This window comes from Pterocles gutturalis, unplaced genomic scaffold (genome assembly GCF_000699245.1).
Source record: "Pterocles gutturalis isolate BGI_N339 unplaced genomic scaffold, ASM69924v1 scaffold44442, whole genome shotgun sequence".
Classification (NCBI taxonomy): domain Eukaryota; kingdom Metazoa; phylum Chordata; class Aves; order Pterocliformes; family Pteroclidae; genus Pterocles; species Pterocles gutturalis.
In genome coordinates this window covers 1-25371 of record NW_010117148.1, presented here as the reverse complement: position 1 = coordinate 25371, position 25371 = coordinate 1, and the positions used below count along the sequence as shown (strand labels likewise).

Genomic DNA, 25371 nt, shown 5'->3' with positions numbered 1-25371 from the left:
AAAGCACATTTTGAAGAGCTACTTAGACACTGTACCAATTGCTGATACTTCCTTAACCCTTCAAATGGGAAAAGCGTTAGAGAGAGGTCTTTAAACTATAGCATTGATTCTATACCCTGGTCAGTCTCAGGTTGACTGTTTTTTGAGTTGTTTCCTGTTTAATTGAATTTCCCACCCTAATTCCAGAAATCTTAGGTAGCTGTAAGAACTCTGAAGTTCTTCATGGAGTAAGGGCTCAAGAAATTTCATTGCTATTTCTTTCATTACTTTAAACTGTCTGCATACTACAGTTCTGCTTGAAGCAGGCAGCATGAACTGTCTGTCTTTAACAATTCCTTTACTAAAGAATTATTTTCTCTAGATGCCGAGTCTTTATCATTTTCCAGCATTTTGTATACCATACTTAGGCAATACAATAAAGTTTCAAATATGCTTTAATCAGTGGCAAATCTTTTACTATAAAAATAACTGAAAAAACATAAGTAGAAGAAATGTAGTTTTGTGGTGTGTTAATTTTATTTGTTTCTAAAATTACTGCTATGAATGGTACTGTTGAGGATATCAGTTTCAGAATCATATCTTACAGTTTTCTGTGCCATTCATGGCAGTTGTACTAGAGTTGGCAGCTATACAAATTTGCTTAGTGTATACAGCTAGATTTCAAGTCAAGACCTGGTTGCTAGCCACTGGGCGAACTACTATTACAACAAAGAATTTAAACCTCCTTTAGGTTTGCTCAAATGATACAGCTGTGATACCTCTAATAGCTCTGCACTGAAAACATAAATATTCTTCTTGTAGTGACATAGTGAGTTAGGATTTATTAGTACAGGTAATTCATACACTGATAGAACTTCTCTAATGCCAAATAGATAAATTCTTTATAATGCTGATCTTAGAAGTATTATTTTGGAAGCCTGTTGCATCCTTCAGTTGCATAAAAGTGGTATTTAAAAACCAAAGATAAAGCCCAGAACAACTAATCCTGTGGGAAGGATGCAATAGAATTTATAGAATAGGCCAGAGGAAATAGATGTCTTGTTCATTTAGTTCAGTATTTGTAATGTGTATTAACTTTTTTTCAGAAACTTGTAGACTGTTGAATCACTAACTGCAGGCTGGTAGAACTGCACGAGGAAGATTCGGTAGAAGGATACGTGGTTGTATCTCAGTTGTGCTGACCAGTCAGTTTTCTGATGGCTAAAAATACTTGGCATTAAGCAGTGGTCTTCATTTGTGATTGTAACTTCAGCTGTTTGGCAGCCTACTTGGGAGGACTATCCCATGCTGTAGAGAGCTTCTTTTGGTTGTTAATGGAGCAACCCTGTCTGGGGGAGGAAAAGCTCCTTTCAATCACATTTTTAATTGTGCCTTTAAGTCAGACACATGTAATAGTCCATTAATTTTAGATTGCTTTTCAGTTCTTTTGTTATTTATTAGAAAATAAATATTATGGATACAGTAAAGAAAAACAATTAATTTGGATCATTTTTGTTTCACCCTTGGTACTGGGGAATGCACTGGTACCCATGTTTGTCTGTGTCAGGTTAATTTTTGTGACCTTCATGAGAAAGTAGTTATTTAATCCAGTGCTGATGAAAGTTGTCTTATGAATGGTATTGTTTTTGGTTGCATCAAAGTGGCAGGTTTGTTCACTGCAGAGCATCTTTGTGCTTGTCCCTACTATTGCAGGCTGAAATTAGTTCATACTGACTGCATAAATAAAGAGAGCTGATTATGAAGTCAAAACAATTGGTCAAAGAAATCTGGTGGTGTATCTAAGGAGTTTGCTATTTTAATCAACAGTGTCCTTGTTTATGTCTGTGAGGCTTTTTCACCTAAGAACCATACTGTGGCTTAATATTATGATAGCTGGATATTTGTGATCATATAGTCATATTTTTTTGATAATTTTGTTGTTCAAGCTAAGGAAAGATGGGCATACAAAATTAAACACTTTCTAGTATCTTTAGCGGTTTGTTTCAGAGCGTTTCAAGGAAGCGGGTGGAGTGGGAAAGAGGATGTATTTTCTGGGGCTGCCAAACTTTCAGAATATCTTAATAGGGAACCTACAGCAGTTGTTCAACTTAATTCCTACACTGCTGATCCTAGTGAACAATTTAAACAATATTTTCCTAGAGAGGGAAAAGAGACTGTTTGGTTTTGTTAAGAAGACATGTTCTGTTATGCTCTTACAGTGAAGACTTCTGGACAAAATTTTGAAAAACTGTATAAATATGCTGATAGAAGGGAGAGGAGAAGTGTCATTTTTCCATTTCACAGATGGCCCTAAGAAACACTTGAACATGACAAACATGGAATACAGTCAGTCAGTTTCCAAGAACAGTATCTTCAGCTTAACATTGTTCACTTAATATTGAGTTTAATGTCTGGATTTTGAAATTATTTTTTCTTTTTGCTTGTGTTTCTAACTGGTGTTTTGAATGACAGTAATTATTTAGAATAAACATTTTTTTTAGATGCCAGAATAGAAGAATTTGTCTATGAGAAGCTGGACCGCAAAGCACCAAGTCGCATGAATAATCCAGAGTTACTAGGCCAGTATATGATTGATGCTGGGAATGAATTTGGCCCAGGAACAGCCTATGGTAAGTAGAAGCAAAAAATATGTCTTTTATTGCAGAAATGAAGGGCGAAAAATGCACAGATCTAGTTTTTCTTAACATTGTAAAACGGTATTTTGTGTCTTCCTCTAGATAAAGCACTTCAATGAGTTTTGTATCAGTTTGAGATGACTTGCGGTATAACTTTGAGCATTAGGAGATCAATGATGAGGTTTCTATTCAAGTCTAGAAATAGAATCTGCTGTTGGAGTGATAATTGTCTTTGTGGATTTTCTTAGTGAAACAAATAATTCTGGACTTTTAGTTTCTTGTTAAAGTAACACATTTGCGCATCTAATAACACTTATGCGTTTTATTTGTGGTATGAAAATGTTATCTGAAGTTAACTTCTATAGTAAGAAGCCTCTCTAACTTTACTGTATTCCTGCTTTTCTTAGTATATAATATTTTGCTAAAGATGAGAGTGTAGAACATAATCTAAATTTTCGTTTTTTCTCCAGCAAATTGGTATACCCTAGACAGGAGGGTTAGGGGTGTTATATCTAATGTTTTTACACTGGCATTAATTATAAAGTCTAATTCTAACGTTCTCTACAACTCTTAAAGTTGCTGATAACAGATTTAGCTGTTAATTTAACCTAACCAACTGAAATATATAGGTGTCTGTATATAAAATATAGTCTGCATTCAAAGTCTGATAGCTGTCTTTAGTTCTTTTCTTCAAAATTGCAGTGTGAGGGGAAAAAGTTTGTTCTGAGATGAATGAATTATTTATATCTGGAAATAATGGGGTTCCTTTTCAAAAGAAGGAAAGTGCAATTAAAAAAAAAAAAAAGTAACTTCTATAGAAGACTTATGGATACAAGATCAATAATGGCAGGCTTTGTTCCTCTTACTTCCACATGGTTTTATGCTGTTATCTGTGACCTTCCTTCTGATCATCAGTCTCAAGTCTTGCTTTTTAACATCGAATAGTTGTACTTAACAGGCATACTGTCCCTTAACTTGCAGAATTTTCAGAATTCAGGCAAGTAACATAAACTATTAGCATAAAGAGATACACTGTTAGCTTTCATGTGGTGTTACATATGCCTAGAAACAGCATCAAGAATAAAAATGAAAACTTAGTGTGTTTTCTAACTCAGCCAGGTCAGTCTGTTGAAACATGGTGTATCAAGAATATAGTTATTATTATTAACTTCAGCTTCAATACCTAACTCGCAACAAATTTCAAAGTATTGTTCACTTAATGTACAAATGCATATTTAGAAGTTGGAGTTGGTGCAGGAAGGGAAAACATGTTATTTTCCAGTCGTTACGTGAGCTTTTTCCTTGCTACCAACTACTTCTGACTTAAACAAAAATATGGTATAAGAGGAGGAGGTTGTTGCGTTGAAATAAGTAGGTATGATATCCAGTTCTAAAAAGTGTTCATAATGGAGTTGCCATAGTTAGAGCCACTCTACAATGCTGTATCTATTCTCGTTGAAATCTTGCCTTGACCTGTGACTGTTATTAAAAAAATGATTTGATTTGGTGCGTGGGTTGGTTTGTTTTGGGTGGTTGGGTTTTTTTGGTGTGTGTGGGTTTTGTTTTGTTTTTTAGCTGATTCGGATTTCTCTTGAAATCCCTTGTGATGGCATTGGATTATCTTTCAAACTGCTGGCTTAAACTTTTCTGCTTGTAGAAACTTCTTTTGTTAGTCACTTGCCTGAATCACAGTGAAACTAACTTTTTTTTTTTTTCCTTTGCAGGAAATGCACTCATTAAATGTGGAGAAACACAAAAGCGAATTGGGACAGCAGACAGAGAACTGATTCAAACTTCTGCTATAAACTTTCTCACTCCCCTAAGAAACTTTATTGAAGGAGACTACAAAACTATTGCTGTGAGTTGAATTGTGCATTCTTCAGCATTTCACAGCAATTGTAACTGTAAATCTTCAAAATTAAGTAGTAGATAATTGTGCATTACCGCTTTCCTCAAACTAATGTCGAAAAAGTCAGATAGAATTTGTGCCTTTGGTGTATTTTCCTTCCTTTTGACCTGGTAAAATTAAAATAATTCGAAAACTTGCTTTTTGTAGCTATTGTTCTATTAAAAGTTTGTGCCTTGAGTACAAAATGTGTGAGAATAATTAGGATCTAATTCTGCCTCTCTGTTCAGCTGAAGGACCTTTTTGTATGTGATACTTTATTAAAAAAAATTCAAGTAGACAGGCTTTTGCTTCTGAGTATGTTCACCTATTCTCATAAACCAACCTGACTCACTTTCAGAAAGAACGTAGACTATTACAAAATAAGAGACTAGATTTGGATGCAGCAAAAACCAGATTGAAGAAGGCAAAAGTTGCAGAAGCTCGAGCAGCAGTAAGTAGAATTTTTTTTAATTTGCCCATAACTTTCACACTTATTGATATATATTTATGAATTTGACTGCTTGGTTATGTTTCCAGTCCTAGCTTCTTCCCCGCACTATTATTACTTTGTAAGAAATGCCTCAGTGGAACACAAAGAAAGGAAAGCAAATTGCTGATCAAGGTGTTAGTCTTCTATTTTTAGATATTCTATCAAGTTAAACTTGACCTAAGTATTTTCCCTTTGTTCTATACCAGATGAGCCTATACTGCCAAAAATGACTTGCTACAATCTGCCAAGATGGTTGTAAATGCATGTCATTCAGAGGTCAAGTTTTGGCTTTTGAATCTCTACAAGTGTCGAAGCATGTCTGTAATTCCTTCCAGCTGATGAACCTATCTAGACTTAACTTCCCTATATCAAAAATATTTGTAGTTTACTCTTTCTCTATTGTTTACTACTTCATACCACCAAACAGGGCAAGACTCTTAAACTCACATTTCTTAATCATTCTTATTCCCTCAAGAAATGATTGTTCAAGGAGATTAAAATTACTATAAACTAAAAAGCTTTTGCTTTTTAAACTCTTAAAATGCCTATAAATAGATGAATAGGTAACTGAATGTATGCAATTTCATCAGGGTATGCTTGTAGTATTTTCATAGGTATCTTTTGACTGCATTCCTAAAGGTGCAGCAGTTAATGGTGGGTAGTGAAATGGTTTTTCCTGTGAGGGTTAATGCAGCAGGGGTCGTGCACACAGATGCTGAAGGGATACAGACAATTTAAGTACACAGGGACAGCATACATAATAAAGAGGCAGAAGCAGGACTGTCAGATTTTGCTGGCTTTTCCAAATAGATTGCTGTCCTGAAAGATCCCAGAAGCATCATCTCTGAGACTGAGCTTCGTAGGTGAAGCACCTTGCATCTTTGGGATGGTATTCCTTCTAAAAAACTAACATAATCTCTAACTGACAGTTCTGCTTCTGTGTCTCAGTCCTCCATGTCATGCACACTGTCCATGTGTATTGAAGTTGCCTGCATTTCTTAAGTCCATGCATTTCCCCTTATATTACATAGATTTTATGCAAAAAAGTTACTTCTCTACTTGTCAATCTTTCTTAATTTGTAAGACTAACAGTGGAGAGCAGAGCAGCATTGTAGTCAGCTAGTAGTGGGAATTGGAAGCAATGGATAGTGAAATAATGGATAGTAAACTATTCCTTTGCTTGGATTTGTTCAGAGTTAAGTTTAAAAAAAAAAAAAAGTATTTTGGTTATTAACTTCCTTGTGGTGTGGTAGCAGGTGTATACCTTAACTTTCTAAAACAATAGAAGGACCATAAGGAAATTGTTCCCCTTGAACTTAGTATTAAAAGAAAGGTTCTGTAATTGAGTTTTAGTTCCATCACCTGTGTAGTCATCCCAAGCTTGGTGCTTAGACAAAATTATTGCCAGTTGCTGCTGCTACTACTTGATCAATCTTAAATATTCATATAGCAAGTAATTCACAGTTTTATTCACAAATAATTTAATGCGAGTAGACTGTAAAGCACTAGGCCTCTGACTTCACTACCTTGCTTATATTTCAGTTTTAATTATGTTTTAACAGCAGTGTGCATGCTTAAGTAATATTGGATTGTAGAATTCCCAGAGAATTGAAAAAATTGCATCTCTATCCTCTGAGATACTAAAATGAGGACTAACCTGGATATAGGTGTGATGCAAATGATTCCTCTTCTGCTGGCTCACTTATTTATGAAGGAAGATATCTGGCAAACAGTGCTGAGCTGATATGTTAGCAAAGTGTATTGTTATGATGCAAACTTCTATGCTTCTCTGTCTTTGGCATGATAAAGTGCACCTATGATTATTTTTTCTGTTATAAGAGTATTTAATCTTTTATGAAATTACTTCTCTGCTTACTGTATAACTGCAGTAGCTTAGATCAGTATTTAAAATAGAAATCTAAACAGTTTTATCTGTATTCAGTTCACAGTCTTGCTCTAGCTTAAATTTGCAGTGCTTTGTGCCAGTAATCTGTTCACTTGCTATATTCACGGTGTTGTGACTTGCTTTTGTCTTTTATCTATGCACTTAAGCAACTAAACACCTCTCAGCCTGAAGAGAATAACATTATGGTAAATGTCTCTTACGTGCTCAACTTGCTGCATGTAAAATGGCTAAAGGTTTGTTGGCCTCCTGTGTTCATTCATTTTCCTGTCAAATGTTTCCTCTTGCTATCCAGCTCATTTGGTCTTGTTTCAGATGTTTTCCATTCCAATCTGGGTTGGTATAGTGTACTAGATACACTTATGTCAGTACAGCATTAGATGTTGTTTCTATCAGAATATTTCCGATAATCTGAAGTATACAGTATTATATTCTAGTAGCTGTGAGTTTATGAATGTAAAATTAGGATGCAAAGGATTTGAATTTTTTTATCACTTCTGAAATTAATTTCACCCATTGGAGGGAAAGGCATTATTTCATTCTCCCACTTTTTAAATATGAGTAGGAGTGAATTATGTGAAATAGCCAGGAACATGTAGAAATTATTCCCTTCAAGTGATGTTTTCCAAATAACTAAATAATGCCACATAAATTAGTGACTTACAGTATATCCTAAACTTTTTGCAAGGGCTCATCCATGCCCCTTTTTCTAGCACTGTAATTATGAAAGTGGAAAAAGAAGGGGTTAATTAATTATGTTCACCGTAGACTGTCCTTGTTTGGGTCTTGGATCTGCACAGCATAGAGGGTCTCATCTCAACTGGTGTTCCAGATTTCTCAGTCGTGGTCAGATAGAAGAGCGCATAACCTTGTTTGTTACAACTTGCTTCTGCAACCTTTATGTACATTTCTTCTTACCAAAGTCCTGATTGTGCCATCTTCTTACAACTGCAGAAGATGAAGGCTAAGGGAGAACTGTGTTGCAAGAGGGGAATTGTAACAGCAAGCTGAAGTAAATTCCTTACAGTTCTATGGTTTTGCTGTACTACCTGCTACTACTTTAATACTCGGTTTGTGATACCTCTGTAGCATTTTTAATTAAATTTAGGTTTCATTAAAAATGCTTGTGAAATAGGAAACTGGTAATGGAATTAGCAAGAGGAATCATTCATTTGTCTGTTTCAGTCTTTACTTAACATGGTGTTAAAATTAGAATAGCTTTCCGTAGTTTTCCAATACTTTAACACATTAAGGTAACTTAAATTCCTCCGTAAGGTAATTTAGTTGTGTGATTCATGTCATTTTCTAAGTAGTGGTGTCTTACGTTGTAATAGCTTGTTTTAAATATATTCTTGTAACATAAGTTCTGCAAGTCATACACTCTCCAGTATCTAATTTATTTCACAGACGTAGTGCTATCCATACTCGTAGCTTCATTGTATGTGAAGGGCTTTGGGCAACTGACTTATAGCACTCCCTCAAATCCCTGTGAAATTCTTAGGACAGGAAAGTAGTGAAAAGACCAAATATTTTTGCATCCTGTATTAAAGTACCACTGATGTCTAAGTTTGTATGTTTTTATTTTTTCCCCCACTCTTAATGCTGACTAGATATGGGCTGAGGAAGTGACGAAAGTAAGTAAACAGTTTAGAAACTCCAGAATTCTGAAACCATGACTTGTACTGGTCTAATGTAATAAAGGATGTTGCTTGTTGATTTTGGTCTAATGCTGGCAACCTGATGCATTACATCAGAATACACTGGTTCCCTCTAGGACTTTTCAAACTCCAGTGGCAAAACAATGCCTGGGGCTTGTTTTGTAGTAAGCTGTTTCTGGCTGACTGTCACATAGTACCATATGATTCTCATTGGACAAGATACAATGGAAAAAGAACTACAGGATTTGTCTCTCAAAATTTACTTCTATGGCATCCTGTTAAAAATGACTTCTTAAGAATGAGCTGATCTAAAATTTTCAGAAAGGTTGAGGTTTAGTAATGTAAACTGTCCTGGGAAACATTCATCTTCAACTTCTACCCGGAATGTGGAACGGTAACTAAAATGCTGGAGTGCATACAAGAAACTCAAAGAAAACTCTGGTTTGGAGGGTTTTTTTTGGTCCCCACTTCTTTCCTCAGTGTCACTAGGGATCTTCTGTGGAGAAGGGGAAATAAAAATTAAGGGTAGCAATAGAAAGGAAGGGGGGCTGGAGGGCAGGGGCTTTGGAGTATGGTTTTTCAAGGGGGACTAGATAGGCAGCTGTGGGAGGTACAGGGAGTTGCTGGAAGTTGTGTGAAATCTTAGGGGTTGTGAGGGAAAAAGGCTTTTTCTATTCCAACTTTCTCTGAGTTATGGTGCAAATGGGGGGTATATGCATAGTGTGTAAGGTGAGAGTTTGGGCTTTTGTAAAGCAGTGTATTTACAGTCACTCTGTACTGGCTAGGTTAATACATATTACCACATTATTCACTTTGCCTTTTCATGTAGAAAGTATCTGATTTGCTAACATATTGTTGAAACAAATAGAATTACTCTGATGGATATTTCCACTTCTTGTATGTTCCTATTCTCATGTATTTACTTACCTGGCAGGAAGAAAGAAACACATTAGCAACTGCTGACTTCCAAGAAGCAAGAGACTAGACTATTTATCTCCAGATAAATGGTTTACCTATGATTTTGCTGGGTTTTTTTCAAGAAAATGAAAATGTTGCTAATACAAAAGGGAATGCTTTTCTTCACCTCTTGTGTCTCAGATTTGGGGTTTTTTTCCCCGTTTGTTCTTACATTTTTCTCAGGCACTGCCAGATGGATTTCACTGATAATATTACAGATTTAATAGGAAAACTCCAAGCAAAGATTCTTGCTTCAACAAACTTTGAAAACCTAATTAGTTTGTAACTGGATACATACACGGCTCTCTCAGTTTTAGTAAGAAACACACAGGACTCTATAGTTGCTTCCTCACTGTTTAGTTAATGTGTAAGCCTTCCCAGCTGCAGTGACTTCAGATGAAAAACATTTCTTGGGTAACAGCATCATTCTTATGTTCTCATTTCTGAGATTAAGATCCTCACATGTAACTTTTCATATTGATTAACGTTAATGGAGTGCAAGAGCAAAATGTCTGCACACACATAATCCTTTTTAAACCAATGTTTTATCAGTATCACCTCATTAAGTTGCTTGAAAATGTATTTCCTTACTCTGTCTTGTTGAGAACAGTAACTGCTGCATCTTTGACTTAATGCAGATTTTGGCATTTGTGTTTGTTTTTAGAAGCAAGGTCCTAAATGCATATAAGCATTAAGGCAAGGTAATCCAGATTCCAGGCTGAGGACATTCTGTCTTGGAACAGTAAATCTTAGATATTACAACACATATTTTTATGTAGTTGTGTGTTTTGAGTAGTGTCTTTTTTGTTTCCCCCCCAAAAAAAAAGTAATTTTGGCTTGTGCTAGATGGAAGTCCTTTAAAACTGCTATAACATTAACTTTTTAAAAAATTGCTGATAACAATACGTAACAAGGAAGAAGTATAATTGGAATTATTTAAATATGAAACTTAAATCCAATGATTTTAATAGAAGTTAAAACATTTGCTATAGTTTGGATTTACTTATTTTTAAATATGCTTCAATTACAAGCCCCAGAAATAGTTGTAGTAGTTTGGTGGCTACCAGACTACACTTGGTGGCTACAGTATGAGACATTAACTTATGAAATATCCTGTTAAAACTTGCCATCAAAGACTTATGTATGGCTGATTGCCATGCAGTTATATGGCAAAAATAATGTGAGGTTTACCCTAAATTATTTCATCAGAGCCCTGTTAACTTGAAGTATGGAAAAAAAATTACATTGTCCTTGGCTGGCACTGCCATGATGGCAGAACCCCTGGTGCAAACACTGTTAAGTCAATTAAGACTTGGTTTGTTATTGGGAGAGGTGGAGTAATACTGCTGGCGGAAAAATGCTTTCCCTTTGCATGCATTGACTCCATGTGGTAGGTGTCCAATGATAAAGCTGTTTGTTGTGTATATAAGGCCTCAACATTTCTGAACCCAAAATGCAATTACTCTTTTTGCATAGTAAAGATCTGCAAAGAAAAAGCACATTTAAAACACCTGAGTTTGTGATTAATGCATTAATGCTCTGAATAAAATGGAACTGTTGCAGTCGGAAGGTGTAAGAGTGCATTGTACAAATAACTAATGTGCATCTTTACTTTTAGTCTGAACAGGAAGTGCGAATTACTCAGAGTGAATTTGACCGTCAAGCAGAGATTACCAGACTTCTGCTGGAAGGAATCAGCAGCACGCATGTGAGTACCCAGAAGGCGTAAAGGGGGAAAGTCAAAATCGGGGCACTCTAAAAATAACTACAGTAAGCTACTTGGAAACTTTGGGCTATGAGGTTTCATTTCAGTGCGTTAAAGCATCAAACAGTGGGTTTTTTATTTTTGAATTCTATTTTAGTATCCACTGAATTTAACTGTAGTCACCCTTTAACCTTGAAAATGCAGGAGCTTTCATTTTTATCCTTTAAACTCAACTTCCCATTCATCAGATCAACTGAAAGTTGAAACCACAAAAATGTGCTAAAATATTTATTCTGTTGTGAAAACGTTATAGGTGAATGACATGATACTTGTACAGCACCTATTTTTTGTGCTCAAATAGGTTAATTTTTATGACATTATATCCCATTTACCTGGTAAATCCAGGCACTATGCCTATGTAGCATAAATCCCCATGTGCCAGTATTGGTGTTAGTACCTGATGAGGAGACGTCTTTCTGATGCAGCATAGTACTTTACAGACTAAAAACTTGAATTCTTTGCTGTGTTATAGGCACATCATCTTCGCTGTCTGAATGATTTTGTTGAAGCTCAGATGGCCTATTATGCACAATGTTACCAATATATGTTGGATCTCCAGAAACAACTTGGAAGGTAGTAACACTGTAAAAATTTGAGAAAAAAAAAAACCCATCTTTTTTCTAAGTGCTTGTGTATATAGGGAGAAATACACTTCATAGTATCTATGATCAGTAATCCAAAGCACTCACAATGGAATGAGCAAGTTTGTCTAGTTTTACTGTTTTGTGGGTTTAGTATTTTTAAAGTAAGAGAAGAAACTGACTAACATAAGTTTGTGCTCAAAATCCTTTTTTTGTGGTTGGTGGAGATGTAAAGAGATCTACATGCTTATTCTTCCTAAAGTTTCCCTATTCTAATTCTTCACAAATCAGCCTTATGGTTATACAGCCGTGTGTGTTGAAAGATTGTAGTTTACTGTAGTGTCTGTTCTAAATAACTGTCCTTATAAAATATCTCTGTTTATGTTTTTCATGACAAGGAAGTAAAACCAAAAGTGTTCTTAAGTCTTATCCTTTTCCTGATTTGCAGCTTCCTGTGGTATTTTATTTCCCTTCCTCAGTTTGAAAAAATGGGTAGTTTGAAGACTTTATAGAAAAGTCTTTTCCACTAGTTCTACAAACCAGTGACCCTTTGAACTGAACAGAATGATTTGCAAGTAATTACTGTATTAACACAGAACAGGTTTAGCAGTATACTAAACAGTAATTTAGCAATATTGAGAAACAGCTGATTGTCATTTAAGTCCCTCTGAATGACAACTAATCAAGTAATAAACACATCATGAGGCACAGCTGAGTTATTGCTACAAAAATGTTTGGTCTACCTTTTTCTCTCTTTGTTCTGCTCATTTGATTTGCTCAGGAAACATGGTGAATTGGTTTGAAAAACTAATCTGACAAATGAAAAAAAAAATTAATTTTAGTGGAGTTGCAGTTTCTTGGCAAGTTGAACCAGCTCTTTATGATCAAAGAGGTGAAGGTAAGCTAGAGGGGGAAGTGGGACTTCCTCCTTTTCATGTTAGTAAACAGCTAACTAAACTCACAACGGTCTCTTGAAAATCTACCCAATTTTTAATATGCGATTCAGTCTAACTGTAAATGGGCTAGTTCTGTCCTTCACACCACCTGCTGTTTGCCTTCAGTCAGATATAACAATTGTATGACTGAAAGGTGAACATGTTTAATGAGCTGTTCTGATGGAAAGTTAGCAGTCTTCTTGATGATTTTTGTTAGATCAGATCTTTGAATCAACTCAAAAGTAACAGATTACTAGATCTGACTCAAGTGACAGAGAATGAACATTTGCGCAATAAAGGTGTAGAGGAGCGGGTCCTCCCTGTTCGGTGGCAGTGTAAATTTACCAGATGAAGTATAGTGTGAAACTGTCAACTTGTATGCAGTACTGCTGCAGCTGATTCAGATTTTTACAAGGGTGTGTAGTGACCGGACGAGGGGTAATGGATTTAAACTGGAAGAGGGCAGATTTAGACTAGATATAAGGAAGAAATTATTTCCTGTGAGGGTGATGAGGCACTGGAACAGGTTGCCCAGGGAAGTTGTGGATGCCCCATCCCTGGAGGTGTTCAAGGCCAGGTTGGATGAGGCTTTGAGCACCCTGGGCTAGTGGGAGGTTGTCCCGGCCCATGGCAGGGGGGTTCCACCCCAAACCATTCTGTGTTTCTATGGTTTGAGCTGCCTTAATTGCACCTATGTTCATGGCCACACAATCCAAAAATTAGACACTATATTGATAGATTTAGTTTTCACTTGTATCAGCTCCCTAAAAGAGCTCCTCTTATGATTATATGAGCACCAATAATGCTACAGACATAGGTTTGGGAATATACTGATTTTGATTCAGATGGTTAAAGTTGACACTGAACTGCATCTTCAGGAACTTAACTGAGCATAGGTGGGAAGGTATTGGGTTGAGACAGGGTCATACACACAGTGCTAGACTAGATCTTCATTATGTCCAAAGAGTAGGCAAAAAAAGAAGGGAGGAGGACAATATGTCCATATCCCAGATGTTAATGAAAAAGCGTCTGTGTAGAAGGACTAATGATGAAAGTTACCTGTGGGAATTGACCGACTAGTTGATGTGTAGGCTGGTCAAAAGAGTGGAAGGAAATGCAGCCACAGTTCCACATCATCCTGACTCTGTCTGACTCCTACTTGCTGAGCCTTTTGTACGGCATCAGCTCTGCTACTTTTCAAAACCTTCATTGACCTGCTTTTAAGGTAGAGTCAGATGAGTGTTGGAACAAAGTAAGGCAGCAAAGGGACAAAGAGCGACTACATCAGCTGCTAAATAAGTAAGTGTAGTCTGCCACGGAACTGCATCCCAGGATGTAGGGAAGAGTGACATGAAACAGTCTTGCCTTTTTTTTTTTTTAACCTTTTTTCTTTTTTCAGGCAGGTTAATAAGTTGAATTGATTTCATGGAAGGGTCTGGCAAGTGCTACAGCTGGCACAGAACAACGAGCAGCCTAGAAAGGAGGGGCTTAAGTTGATATAAGTTCATCTTTAGTGTAGCAAATATTTTGTTTTACAGCATGCAGTTAGCTGAAGCAATGAACTGACTTAAATTACAAAAATAGTTGTGATTTTTGCTCTTCTTTCAGAGGAAGGCCGTGTTTTTCACCTGCATTATGTTTCATTAATGTAGTTCACCAGCACAATCTTTTGTGCAGTCACATAACTGAGGAATGAGCAGGAGAAGGCGGAGGCTGCTTTTACTGGCAGAGCTGTCAAATAAATGTTTGTTAAAATACAGTCTGAATTAAGTCTGACCACCATTGCTTTCCTGTTTTTCCTTTTTTTAAGGGGCAATTATCAAGTTTTTTTTAAGGTGGCAGTATTTCTTTCGAAGTGTATTGGTTTGAGTTACAGTACAGATCAGGAACAACTATCTTCATTTAGGTTTACACAAATATCAGTGCTATTGTATTACTGCTGTCTACTGGTGTTTATTCTGTAGCTGATAAAAGCAAGAATGACAATTTAGGCATGGAGGCATGTATAACTCCCCATGTAGAACTGATTCACTCAGAAATAAATATTTTTGTTTTGTTTTCTCCCACAGCTTTCCGTCTACTTTCCTCTCTAACAATAATCAGTCTTCCTCAACTCCTGTGCAGAGTGTTTCTACTCCCTCAGTCTTGGCCTCAGCCTCTGCTTCATTGCCTTCAGTAAGCAATTCAATAGTTACTTCAGGCATCAGTGAACTGAAGTCATCAAGTGGCAGCAGGAAGGCTAGAGTTCTCTATGATTACGATGCTGCAAACAGCAGTGAATTATCCCTACTTGCAGATGAGGTAAGAGTTTTATATGTACCTTGGTCATTTAAAAGTAAAATCAGAATGTTTGTGACTAGCCAGTTAAGATGTGCTGCATCAAGGAATGTGTGTAGTCGATTTTTTAAATTAAACTTCAATAGTGCTCCTAGAGCATTGTCCTGCACCTATATACCCTAATATTCTGTAGTGAGAGTTAACATTTGTTACATCAGCTAGGCTTGCAAGAACATTTGATGGACAATCAAGATGAAATTCTGCTGTCGTCTTTTTACCACGCCTTTAGTACTGTTATCAAAACAATTAGTCTTTCAAATATTAAATATTGCAATTTGGGAAGAATATGAAAATACAACCACTTCTTGTTTTGATGGTGGTGGTTGTGCTGTGTTTATTCCTGTTCCAATTCAATTGCACTCTTAAGTCACAGAGTCTATACGAAGCAAGCAGAGATATGCAGGGAAGCAGGATGCTGGAGCAGAGCTTCACCTAGTAATGTGACTGTAGTTTAACCCTGAAGAAGAGCATCCACAAAAGAGTTTTCAGACATTTTTGTTTTTTAAACACATGTTACTTAAAAATTTCTATTTTACTTTTTTCTTATCTAGACAGTGACTTAGAATCTGTGGCCTAAGATTTTCTGTGTAAGATGTAGCACATCAACACCATCTGTCTTTCAGTCATGTACTTGATGATCCAGTGAACTTTCTTTTAGATTGCCTATTGATGGTGATATACAATATTTATAAATAAATATAATACAAAAGAAACAGTAATGAATAGAATTTCATCAGGAAAAAAAAGGACTTTAAAATATGTTACTATATCTAATTCTTTTCCATGTATCAGTGAAATAATTTTTGTGAGCACTAGATTGTGTTCCATGGGTGCTCATATTGAGTGCTCTGTTTATCTTGGTTAATCTCAGTTCTAAGATCTTGGAAATCACAGGAAGGTAGACTATAGTTGGTTTTTTGTTTTTTTTTCTGGGAAGGAAAGGTTATAATAATGTGTTTCTGTTTTTTTAGGTGATAACAGTGTACAGTATCCCTGGCATGGATTCAGACTGGCTGATGGGTGAAAGGGGAAATCAGAAAGGCAAAGTGCCTATTACTTATTTAGAACTGCTAAACTAAATGGTTGGCCTGAATAAAGACTGTCAATTATGGTGACACCATATTTATATACAATTAATGTTATATAAGCAGGTTTAAGTGTCTTCCATGTTATTGTCTTGAGGGACAAATACCAGCCATTACAAACTGGCTTTTCTGCCAGCATGGTTGCATGGTAAATTCTCTATTCAAACTTAATGTGTTTAAAGCTTTTACTTCATGTGCCAAGAACGTGTTTCCTACAGATTTGTTTCTACTGAACTTTTCACTAATACAAGCTTCTACTTTTGAGTAATCTAGATTGAAAGCAGGAGGTACTGTTTTCTACTGAAATTTTTCATTAATGGCAAAGCTTTTCTTCACATAAAATAAACTTACTGTGAACTGATGCCGGTGTAATGCACATTATTTGAATAACCAAAACCGAACGTGAAACATAAACCTTAAAGAACTCAATATGGTTCTGTTCCAAACACATGTGGAGTTCAAATGTGCTAAGACATATATGGCTCTCTGCTGAGTAACTTGTGCATTTAATCACCTTTGAAAAATTAAAATAGTTGTTTTCTCTCTGTTGAAGATTTAAGGCAAATTGCTAGTATGTTGAGATTTTAAACTGTACAAAGGTGGATTGACACAAGCTAGTGTGACATATGTTCTGACTTGTTTTTAATCTTGCCTTGTATTTTTTTCCTCTAATTGCTTTCCAGAAGAGAGGCTAATTCTGTTTGATTACTAATTATTATGATTCTTTCAACTGCAAATCAACTCTTTGTTAAATTAAGCACTGCATTTTGCTAACCAAATGTGCACTATCTCTCATTTAAGTAGTTCTATAGATGAGCATACATTTATTCAGATTATAGGTTTTAATGAAAATCTGCATCTACAATTCTTATGCAACAGTTTATTGTTGCGTTCTAATTGAATTCAGTTAGCATTAGCCTTTTTTGTTTTGCAAGAGGACTTTCTGTAAATAGGTTGGAAGGAAAAAAAATGTTTTGAACCTAAAAATGGCTTTTAAAAAGGTGGTATTATTTGCAAATAACATACATTTTTTCTAAACATTGCACTCTTTAATGTTTCATAAATAGCAGATTTTTAAGGCTGTAAAAAGATTAAAAGGATCAACTGAGGTGTATCTTTAATTTTAAGTTTCAGTATATTTAATTAATTGAGTTGGATCTGTTGAAGGCAACTCCTTCCATTGAGAAGATATTTATTCTCCTTCCAGAAGATGCAACATTGATGCTCTAGTTCTCAGGCAGCATTGGTACCCAGTGCTTAGCTAACTGCTGCTGATCAGCAACTCTGTTTGCAATGACAATTCATTAAAGAATTTTTAACATTGTAATTGCAAATGTGTAGTGATGAAACTTTCACCAATACAAATTACTTCAGTGGGATGAATAAAATTGTATTAATTTAGATGATCTGTTGCTTTAATTAAAAAAGTGATGATTTTTGTTTTGAATTGGATTTCCAGAAATAGCCTTTCATTTTGAGATTGCAGAGGTTGCATTAAAACAAATACTGAGTTGGTTCATCAGTTGCAACCTTCTTGGGGTAACTCAAAGAAAATCTTAGATTTGTTTGGTCTGTTACGTGCAAAGATTAGAGGAAACAATAGTAATAATTACTGATGGATTAGTATAACTTAATATTATTTGTGATGCATTAAATAAAATTAATAGGAAGATAAAGCCTTCCAATTTAGAAGGAAAAAGACTGGACACCTTAACCTCAGTGGTGGTCTTCTCTGGTCCTCTCTAATGTGAACTGCCATCAAATGTGTTTAAATTCAAATCAGTATTACTCATTTGACTTAATTTGTAGAATGTTCAAGAATACATGTGTAAAATAATTAAAAAATGTAATTGACTCTTTGCTGTACTGGACCATTTACTTCCTATTTAAATGCAATTAAATGTTATTGAGCAGCATTAAAAATGATAGTGGGGGTTTAGTGAAATTTAAGTAGTACAGCTATGTGAAGGCAACATTTGGCAACATTACTTTTTGTCATACGTCATCAGCTTAAGCTACGCGTGGGAGAAATTGCAGTTGACCCCTTAGTCTAACAGAACTGCAAATCCCTGTTCTCAGTTCCCCTGTTTCTGTTTGATTTCAAACCAAAAGTAATTTTCCTCATAATTAAAGTTGTTACTGTTTTCTTAAGCGCATCTATCTTGAGGCTCTCTGTTGTACCATTGAGAAGGGAAGCAGGTAGAAAAGTGTTTGTTTGACACTAGTATTAAATGGAATAGAACTTGCCAGTAGTCCCAAAACTCAACCTCTTTAAGTGTCGTTTTGTGGGGAACTTTCCAACAAAAATTGACTGGGCTTCATTGGTTGTGCTGTCTCACTCAATGATTTTTTGCAGCAAATAGGAAAGTAATTGAAGTTGACTTTGGGTCTCAGATTTCTTTGGTTAATTCCCTGTTCTCTTAGAACAAGCTTTATTGGTTGAAAGAAAAGGAAAAAGGTAAAAGAGCAGAAAAACCCTGTATGGATAGTTTCAGACACTTGAGAAATCAGATTTCAAACATGTAAAAAAGTGTAGAATATGCATTACCTTATATTTAATAACTGGTTTGGCAAGATCAGTTTGGCTGTTCAGTGGATACCTTTTTTCCTATTTTTACTGGCATTACTTCATTTTTCTAATTAATGCGAAGATTTTGGACAATTTCAACCAGATATCCATCCCGTGTATACTCTGTAACAAACCCGAGTGAGTTTTCATTAAAGATTATCAGCATTTGTGGCAGATGGGATAATATATGGCATCATTAGTATGAGTAAATTAATGCTGTTAGAAAACTAGATACTAGTTTTAAGTAGTTTCTACCATAATAGCTGTTTTTAATGCTTTCTTAGTCAGGCTAAGCTTGTTAACTCCTACTGTTTTGTAACAGCAATCCTGTTTTATACTAGTTTTAAGTAGTTTCTACCATAATAGCTGTTTTTAATGCTTTCTTAGTCAGGCTAAGCTTGTAACTCCTACTGATTTGTAACAGCAGTCCTGTTTTGGACTTTTTGCAGACCATGAGATTTTTATAATTGTTATATTGCTTCTGTTTCTTTGTAGAGTAGTGTTGTGTCTTGGAGCAGAATTCTCTACCATATGGGGATTTTGGCTACCGGTAAAACGATCAGTATCTCGTGTCTTAATTCAGGCAAATGTGTGTGGGAAGGTGGAGGAAGAAAAGAGATATATCCATGAAGTACATGACTGTGCAAAGATACCAAACTTAGCATAGGGCTCTGCCCAAACTAATTAGTCTTCTGAAATGCAAGCATAATTAGCCCACAAACAACACTGTGTTATTACAGCTCTGCTGCCTCTGGGAGTGGAGCTAGTGTCTCTGGATCTCATATACAGTATGTGAATTCCTCTGCTGCCATATTAGTTCTTATGCTGTCACTAGCTCAGGTACCTCTATAATGTACAATTTATTGAACACTATGGAAGTTGCAAGAAAGGATAGAGTTAAGCCTGTATATTCTAGTTGTCAGGATATCTCATAACTTTAAGGAACACTTTAAGGAGAGTGTCTTTCTTGTTACAATGCAGATACTGTAGCAGTAGACTAAAGCAGTAATAGGAAGATTTGGAAAAATACAGTTTAATAATTGTAGGTGCTCTGCTAAAACAGAACTTGAGAGAGTTAGTTACAAGCTGCTTGGGCAATGACCCACAAGTCCATATCTAACAGAAGCTTCCAAAAGATGGTTGTAATGTTCTGGGGGAACAGAAGCAAAATGGGAACCAAATGTAAAACCTAAAGATACTTATGACAAAACCATGCAAGTAATTGGAGTTTATGTATATGCTTAGCATATGGCTTCCAGTAAGTAACCACTGAAAAAGTACAGGTGTATTCTGGAACTAAACATTGACAGAATACTTGGCAAGAGTGACACAGATTAAATACTTACATATGATAGCTGTGACTTGAATTTTTTGGTTGTAGCTGTATGATTGGACCCTAAGTTTGGCCACAGGATGCAGCTTCATAATTGCAATTTGCTCTGTTGTTCTCAGAAGAAGAAACACATGACAGTTCCACTTTTAAATCTGGCCCAGGGAAGAGGCAGCATTAAAACTTTTGGTTCTGCTATCAATAATACATTTAGCATTTAATCTGGCAATTAATTGGAAGGCATCAATAGATTAAATGAGATTAAGTAGAAATCAATGAATTCCTGAATATTTGATTATCAGCACTAAATAAAGGCCTCAGATCTCAGTTCTTTTTGGAAGATTGTGCAAGAGTGACCTAAGGTGTATTCTAGAAGACTAGGCGTGATAATATATGGAAAATTAATTTGCCTCTATAGTACTTCAAAATAGTGAGTAGTACAAAAACTTGATGTACTATATGCAACTTTAATGCATCTGTGTAGAATGTGGCTTTTCATGTATTACATCTGGCCTTTCCAGTCTCCTCTTAAAAGACTGCTTTCTACCGCATAGCTTCATTAAAGTTCATTCTGTGAGTTTGGCAAATGTTTTCTGTCCATCCTTAATAGTTGCACTGATGCATCCATAGAGCCACTTTCAACACCAATTATCCCATGACAATGCTTTTTACTATTGTCTCAGTCATGCCACCAAATAAACATCAGAAGTACAACATATGTAGCTGCTTTTGCCAGAAGATTATGGTCCTGATTGCTTGGTTCCAGCAGTGAGTTTCTGCTGTCAGCAGTCTGTCCATCTGGCTTTTAGACTTGGCAACAACACAGACATAATGATGTTCCTTTTTAAGCACAGGCATTTGAGAATATATGCAGACACCAACATATACCGGTAATTACACTGTACTATTAAATAGAAGGTTCTTTGCGAGGTACCCTAGCAGAATCTGCTGGGGATATGGGTTGCTTCATAATGGTTCTGCTCTTTCTCCAGAAGTCATTATACTTTTGAATATTAAGATGTCCATGCTAAAATTTAAGGTTTAATATGACAAGAAGTCTCCTTTGTATAGAACGTTTGCAGTATAATGCCAGTAATCACTGGGAGAGGCATTTAAGCTATAACATGTTGAACAGAACCAAATTAGTGATGTGTTTTTAGATCAGTGGTGCCCAGGGTCTGGGTTTCTAGGAATCTGTCCGACCACACTATCGCATCTGTCTTAGAATATTCTGTATAATTTTTCTGTATATCTGGTGGTACTGAATACACAGATGCCTTGAATTTATCTTTTGCTTTGTCTTCCTTTCTTAGCTTACTCCCAGGCCTGACTTTTGTTATGAAATGCCATCAAGGCTTTCAGAAAACTCCCCCTTCAAAATAAACTTATGTATTTAGAAGTAAATAAGCAGCTCAAGAAGGCAAGAATTGCTAATTCCTAAAGACTGTAGTATTGGAAGAAAGCCTGAGCACAGTCTGTTGTGGCTTTTCTACAGAGCAGTGAAGGACAAGGAACACATGCACCAATCGGCAAGATATGTGAATGATAAATTTTTTTCTCACAGTGTATAGTACAAAAAGTTCCTCTGCTGCAGGATATAGTCTCCTATATCCATACAGATCTGTAGGTCAAACCTAGAGGAAAGCTTTATTTAGGACTTGCTGTGTACACCAAATGACCCCTGTCAGCTTTGGTGGGGGCTGGACTGGTCTGGCAGCTTACTGATACTCTAGCTGGGGTAGGCCTGATCTTTACTCATGCGTGTAGCATCTTAGCCAGGGATTTATATATGATGACTTAGGAAAGCAAAGTGAGCAGGATTGGCCTCATTTGTGTTTTGTATAGTGAAAATGTGGGTATACCAGGTTTTAAAAGGAGCTGGCATGGGCTTTCTGGATGATAGAACATACCAAGAATATATTGCCATTCAGAAAACATAAGAACAAATATAAAACTTGTTAGGACTTAGGCTGGCTATGTCTATACTGTGCAAACACCTTGTCTGGGATTTCAGAATCTACAGTATTATTCACTGTAAAGAATTTTAGTGCTGGTGTCCACATAATACTATCAGGATCAATTGGAATAGCTGAGCTGTGCTTCATCCTGCCTTAAAAGCTGGAAGGGCTTAAAAACTGATGTGAGACAGATCATTGGTCTGGGGTTTAAGCCAGGTACTGCAATACTGTGGAATTGTGTGGACAGCAACAGACTGCTTCTTCCTTTCTTTTCTTTTTAAAAGCCCCAAGAATTTGCCATTTCAATGTTGTACACAGAAAGGCACTCATGACAACCCACAAATACAAAAGGCTTAGGAAACAAATGTTCTCCGTTCAAAAGACATCATGTAACTTCTCTGGCTCAAATTTCTGGCAGGAGTCCCATTAGTAATTTTTATGCTTCTGCCTGGAAGGAACAGGCAAAAATATTCCCATTTGAGTTCAAATACTTGAGCACAGACTTTCAGTTCCCCAAAAATGGTGACAAATTGTTGGTGGATGGTAATGAAGCCCTGTGAAATTCTGCAGTGCAGCCTGGTACCTTTAATCCATCTTTCAGAATTTGTGGAATGTCTCCACCTAGCCGTGCAACTTCACACTAAACTTAGTGCAAAAGGATTTAATGTTTAAATATCAGTAGTTGATGGTAATATGTTTGTGGCTTTCCTTATTCCAATTCAAAGATAGTCTTTTTGAGGGTCAGGTAGTCATCTGGTCTGAAATTAATACTTCTGAGAAAGGGAGTAGGGTTATCAAAGCTCCATTAGCCATCAGTCCTGGAATAGTGTTTAACAGAAACTCCCATGAGAGTTACTAGATATGTTTGTCAACTATATAAGGTGATGGAAAGTTTGTCATTGTCTTTCTGGCACTATGGTTACAATTTCTGTCTAAACAAGGACTGCAGAATTAGCCTGCCTTATTTGCCGTGGACTGCCAAATGTATGTATTTTTTTAGGGTCAAGGTCCACTGAGTCCTGTGAGACTAGAATGGAATCCCTGACCTGCTTGAAACCTTTTAAGGTTTTTGCTCCATTTCACTCACCTTAAGAATTTATAAATTGCTGAAAATCCTTGCTAGACTTGGCCTTCAGCCCAATCCTGATCCATTTCCTTTTTATTTAAGTAGAATTCCTAACTGGGTATGTTCTGATATAATGGGCTGTATCCCATTAATCACACAGTTATTAAGGGAAGTACAAGGCAGTACCTTGCAAGCTTGTTAGTTTCACTTAGCCATGTGAATTCGTGTTTGGTGAAAATGCAAAGACATCAGTCAAGCTGACAGACACAACCTCAGTTGTGTTCTGTGCTACTGCCCTTACCATTGTTCAGCAACATGGAGCATTCAGCATGGCAGCTGGCAGTGAGAAACCCCTCCAAACAAATTGGGTGGCTTGATTAATTCTGTACCTTAGCTGAGGGAATGGCAAGAACATGTACCGCAAATGCAAACACTAAACGGATGTTAGCCTTTTATAAATAGTTTCCTGCCAGAAGTGAGTGATAGGAAACACATTAGCATGGGGAGCTTGCATACAGTTAATAATCTGAATGCTAAGAAATATTTTCCTCCTGACAGCACAGAATTGTTTTATAAATTTTTTAAAAATATGAAATAGGTGTTTGACATGAGCGATTAAGGGAAGCTATTTAGAATTGCAAAATGAATTAAAGCTTTAAAATGTCTTTACGCAGTTACAGGCAGAAGCAAAAGTACTGGAATTGGAATAATGAGCTAGGAAATTGCTTTTTCGAAAGCAGAAGCATTTGAAACCAGAAATAATCTTCCAATTCTACTTCTCAGAGTTAAATTGCTTTCAATTCTAAATACTCAACAGTGATGTTGGTATACATTGGAAGTCTCACAAATACAGGGTTTTTGGTATGTTAGAAGTTTTTGAAATGTTAAGCCCCCTTTTTGGAGATTTTAGAGAGTTACATTTTATGCATCTTTTGAAAAGGGAAAGGCCAATGCCACTGAGGCTTAATTTCACATTTCCTACATCAACCTTTACACACCATCCAGTGGAAATAGCATTGATGTTTCTCCGTTCAGAACATTAGGCAGCTACGAGAGTTTCTACTCTTCTAATCCTGTTCCCCCTGCAAAGAAACTATTCACTATTTTCAGTGTAATGCGTCCATACTGCTGATCATAAACTTCCTTCCAGGTGAGTGTCATTGTCTCTGTTTACCTGGGAGAAACTGCAGCACAGAAATGAGGAATGATTCATCCATGTTGTGTTAGTGATATGGCGGTTGAGCCTACTGTTCCGTGATAGTTTGTGCCTCAGTCATATCCTCCTGTAAAGGTTTGCTGACAGATGACCTCTCAAGGGCTGTGCTCACATTTTGTATTGATAGCAAGATGGACAAAATACTTCAGATAGAATTCTTTTTCACTTGTTTTCCTGAAAGGAGACCCTGACATTACTTTACAATTTTCCCAAACTTTCATTTTGCTCTGTTGCTTTGGTTCTTGGACAGCCTGTTGAAAAAAAAAAAAAAAAAAAATTGTTCATCACCAGTTGTGAGGTCTGACAGCCACTTGGGGCACACAGAAGTAGACATAGAGTCCAGCCTGGATCAAACAGACATACTTGCTCTGTGCTAATAGAATAACTGCTAGTGTCAACTTAGTAAGGATTTTTTTTTCCCTGTCAATTCAAAGCTTTCTAGCTTTTTCAGATTTGTAGATTTTAATATTAAGATACTTGAGACAAAGAGTCTCTCAAAAGCAGTATACAATGACTCTCAGTGCATCAGATCTAAAAGTTACCATGGCTACCCTAAGGCTTTTCCAGCTCAAACCTGACTGAGCTCACACAGCTGGTAGCACCTGAGTTTATGGCTGTGAACGACAGGAACCAAAAGGCGAGTCCTGCCTCTGCCAGACCTGCTTCTGTTGCCCTACTACCAGAGTCTGAAGTTTCTCTGCACTATTTGTGCCGCAGGGGATGGCTTCTTGGAAGTGCAGATTCTTCTTCCCTCCAGCTTCCCAGGTTTGAACCCTGCCATTACTGGTGAGCAAGAAGGTAAGAGGTTGTAGGGCTATGGATGGTGAGAAATGAACGGTTAGAAAACTAAAATCCAACCTCCACCTGTCAGTGTCCAGTGGAAACCCTGTGGCTCCAGTTGCAATCCCAGTTTGGGTCATTAGGTAGCATATGCTCAGAGGCTTGGAGAAATCTGTGGTAACAAGGGAGGAACATAAAGCTTTTTGATAATTGTGTTAATCCTGTTAAAAAGTCTGTA

General features: G+C 36.5%; 1 protein-coding gene across 1 annotated transcript in view; it reads left to right on the top strand.

Annotated features, from left to right (window-relative positions):
• The window catches only part of SH3GLB1 (SH3-domain GRB2-like endophilin B1), a 16871-nt gene extending 296 nt beyond the window's left edge, over window positions 1-16575 (top strand). The window contains exons 2-8 of the mRNA XM_010075694.1: window positions 2481-2609; window positions 4340-4473; window positions 4862-4954; window positions 11130-11219; window positions 11749-11849; window positions 14862-15093; window positions 16101-16575. Of these exons, the coding sequence (XP_010073996.1) occupies window positions 2481-2609; window positions 4340-4473; window positions 4862-4954; window positions 11130-11219; window positions 11749-11849; window positions 14862-15093; window positions 16101-16208 (887 nt within the window). The 3' untranslated portion in view covers window positions 16209-16575. The remainder of the gene's footprint in view (window positions 1-2480; window positions 2610-4339; window positions 4474-4861; window positions 4955-11129; window positions 11220-11748; window positions 11850-14861; window positions 15094-16100) is intronic.
• The last annotated feature ends 8796 nt before the right edge of the window (window positions 16576-25371 follow it).